The 3,673-nt window shown below is 55.9% G+C and overlaps 1 protein-coding gene across 1 annotated transcript; it reads left to right on the top strand.

Moving 5' to 3' along the window:
• Nucleotides 1-1,589: 1,589 nt before the first annotated feature.
• Nucleotides 1,590-3,008, top strand: ACTRT2 (actin related protein T2). The gene has a single exon (XM_072819977.1). It carries the CDS (start codon nt 1,791-1,793, stop codon nt 2,922-2,924), a length of 1,134 nt encoding a protein of 377 aa, XP_072676078.1. The 5' UTR covers nt 1,590-1,790; the 3' UTR covers nt 2,925-3,008.
• Nucleotides 3,009-3,673: the final 665 nt, after the last annotated feature.

Here is a 3,673-nt window from a genome sequence, read left to right as displayed (position 1 = left end):
AGCCCCGGCCCCCTGGGACACACCCATATGTCACCCATGTGTCACCCATGTGCCTCCACCTGGCGTTTGAAACTGATGTGCATTGTTATATCACCTCCCACGTGGGCCCCTTTGGGTGCCAAAATTTGGAAACCCTAAGAGCACATTCCTTCCGATTCAGCTTGGAATGTTGGGCAACAATCAGAAAATTCTATCAAAGCCAGAGTCCCCAAGTACACAGGCTTTTTGTGATGTAAGCGGGCAGGAACCCCCAACACAACCTCCTGCTGACCGTCTCCTCACCCGCAGTGGCAGCCCACCACAAACATATACTCCCCTAATGTTGGACCCCACAAATAGTGGGATCCCCACGGGAGCAGTTGACAATGGCTGTGGGTGGTGCAAACTCTATCTGGGGCCATCCTATGGCACCAACCCCATCCTGTATGTGACTCAGTTTCTACCTGGAGGCGTCTTTTGGGGGAAATGTCCAATAAGACCAAGTTCTTATTGATTCTCCCCCGGGGCTTAGCCCCTAAGGGTGCCCACAAAGTCATGTTATCTGCCATTTGTCTACACCACAGACACACACCACACATCTATACCACACGACTAACATGTACTTTTTTAACTGGTAGGTTTAGAAGGGTGGGCAGGGCACACAGGAGCACCAGCAGAGGCAGCTGGGGGTTCTGGAGGGGAGGTGGTCCCCCGGGGGAGCTCTTTGGATTAGAAGTGCCGGGCGGGGAAGGATGGTCGGGTATGCTCATGTTCCACGACCGGCCTCCACCCTCTGGCACTCAGTGCAGCTGGCACGGGCCCTCTGGGAGTCCCCAGCAGGGGCCCTCCGCCTGGACTCTCAGGAAGGGCAGGACTGGAGCTGGACTTGCAGCCCAGCCACCTCCAGCCTTGGTGCCAGCCATGAATCTGATGACCTGGTCATTTTTGAGCATGTTCTCATCCATGTGGCCAACCACATGATGGTCCATAGACTCAGGTGTCCCCCACTCTGGGAACCTGAGAAGCACTGGCACAGAGTAACAGTCAGTGATCCACAGGGTTGGGAACAATGAGAGCAATGAGGGGCCCTGACCTCTGGCCAGAGCAGGGACATGCAGGCCTGGAGAGACAGCCAGCAGGGTGCATCTGTGGGACAGAGAGCTAGGGCTCGTGGGGGTAAAGGAAAAACAAATCTCTGAGGGCTTCCTGGAGGGGTCTACACATTCTGAGTGCCTGCTGTGATGGGTTGTGGACACTCTTCCTCCAACCTGTACCTGTACCTGGGGCTTGGCCATCTCCTTAGCAGAGGGGAGTGTGTCTTTGTCACCCCACAAATAGCAGCTCTGTGGGAGAGAGACCTCAGTCCCCTGGGTGGGCCCAGGCTGGGCTGCTTCCCTGGGTTCCAAGGCTGGGCCCCAGTTCACAGGTCCATCACCACCACCAGTGGGTCTGGCTTGCCCTATGCCAGGAGGAGTCTCACCAGGGAGGGAGCACTGGGGGCTCTGGGGTGCCACCCCCTGAAGGCCCTCAGCCACTGGCCCAAGACAATTGTTGCCTGGGCTGGATTGTTACACATGACACTGTCATCCCTGAAAAGGCGGTGGCCTCCCCGGCTGCCTGAAAGCAGAGCAGATCTGCGGCGAAGATGGAGGACTCTCAGGGCCCAGCCACCTGCTAGCCCCCCGCCCGGAGTCACTGCAGAGCTGTGGAATCCTGTGCCCTTAAACTTCCATAGGGGCCTCTTGCGTCACAAAGTGGCTGAGAGAGTTCTGTCTTTATTTTGGTGAAGCACAGAAGAGGATGCTGCAGACATGTTTAATCCACATGTATTAGATTCTCCAGCTGTGATTTTTGACAATGGCTCTGGACTCTGCAAAGCAGGCTTGTCTGGAGAGATTGGGCCCCGCCATGTCATCAGCTCTGTCATAGGGCACCCTAAGTTCAAGACCCCTTCGGCAGGAGCCAATCAGAAGAAGTACTTTGTGGGCGAGGAGGCTCTGCACAAGCAGGAGGTCCTACAGATGCACTACCCCATCGAGCGGGGCCTGGTCACCGGCTGGGAGGACATGGAGAGACTCTGCAAGCACCTGTTCGAGTGGGAGCTGGGGGTGAAGGCCAGCGACAGGCCTGTGCTCATGACGGAGCCCTCACTGAACCCCAGGGAGGCTCGGGAGAAGATGGCCGAGATGATGTTTGAGAACTTCAATGTGCCTGCCTTCTACCTGTCGGACCAGGCCGTGCTGGCCCTCTACGCCTCGGCCTGCGTCACAGGCCTGGTGGTGGACAGCGGGGATGGGGTCACCTGCACTGTCCCCATCTTTGAAGGGTACTCCCTGCCCCATGCAGTCACCAAGCTCTACGTGGCAGGAAGGGACATCACAGAGCACCTCACCCGGCTGCTGCTGGCTAGTGGGCGGTCCTTCCCGTGTGTGCTGGACAAAGCCCTGGTGGATGACATCAAGGAAAAGCTGTGCTACGTGGCCGTGGAGCCTGAGAAGGAGCTATCCCGGAAGCCAGAGGAGGTCCTGAGAGAGTACAAGCTGCCAGACGGGAACGTCATCTGTGTCGGGGAGCAGCTGTACCAGGCGCCTGAGGCCCTGTTCGCACCCGACCAGTTGGGCATCCAGAACCCAGGCCTCTCGAAAATGGTCTCCTGCAGCATCAGCAAGTGTGATGCAGACATCCAGAAGACCCTTTTTGGGGAGATTGTGCTGTCCGGGGGCACCACTCTGTTCCAGGGCCTCGATGACCGTCTCCTGAAGGAGCTGGAGCAGCTGGCTTCCAAGGGGACCCCCATCAAGATCACTGCTCCCCCTGACAGGTGGTTCTCCACTTGGATTGGGGCTTCCATTGTCACCTCTCTGAGCAGCTTCAAGCAGATGTGGGTCACCTCCGCAGATTTCAAGGAGTTTGGGACATCCGTGGTTCAGAGAAGGTGCTTCTGAAGGGCTCTGGGCAAGGGGTAGGAGTGGGCAGTGAGCTTGCCCCTTGGCATCAGCAGGATGTTCAATAAAAGACAAAACAGTGCAGCCTCCGGTCATGTCGGGCTGTTTATTCTAGGTGGCACCAGAATAATTTCTGACCCTGGTGGTGATTCCCTTCTAAGTGGCCACCCCCGCGCCTTTGAGGGGTTGAGGCTTTGTCCATCTGCAGAGTTTGTACCAAAGGTGGGGCCCTGGTTTCTCCATTTTAAATGTGTCTTGGATGGTCTGAGATAGTCCGCCCTGATTGGGGGCAGGAACACATGGGAATGCTGCCCTGTTCTGGGGGCCAACAGAGTCACCTGCTGGGTCCTTAGTACAGTAGGGCTTTCTCACTGCTTTAATGAGGTCAGCAGCTGAAGCAGGAGGGAGCCCTTATCCTGGGCAGACGGGGTTGGGCAGGAGCCGAAACTGCCATCTGTTTCGGACCCTCTAGCAGGGCCCCCGCTCTGAGCATCACATAGGCATCAACACCCCGACTCGGTGATTGTGATGTTTCTGCTTGTTTTTACTTCCAAAGACGTTGCTAGCATCGTTGGGGAGTGAAATCCTGGAGACCAAGTTAACAGCCATCAATAAAGTAATGGTTGAATAAATTATGCATAAAGAGAATTTTTCCACATTGATTTGGTGGAATTCTCCCAAAATAATATTGGGAGAGAAACAAAATACAGAGAAGCCTTTATAAAATGATTCCCCCCTTCTCTTCTGTT

Source organism: Canis lupus, chromosome 3 (genome assembly GCF_048164855.1).
Source record: "Canis lupus baileyi chromosome 3, mCanLup2.hap1, whole genome shotgun sequence".
NCBI classification, from domain to species: domain Eukaryota; kingdom Metazoa; phylum Chordata; class Mammalia; order Carnivora; family Canidae; genus Canis; species Canis lupus.
The sequence above is the reverse complement of the archived record's forward strand: the minus strand, read 5'-3'. Positions and strand labels throughout refer to the sequence as shown.

What these genes read in the sequence shown, in the direction of transcription:
- ACTRT2 (XM_072819977.1), top strand. Translation starts at nt 1,791, where the DNA reads ATGTTTAATCCACATGTATTAGATTCTCCAGCTGTGATTTTTGACAAT.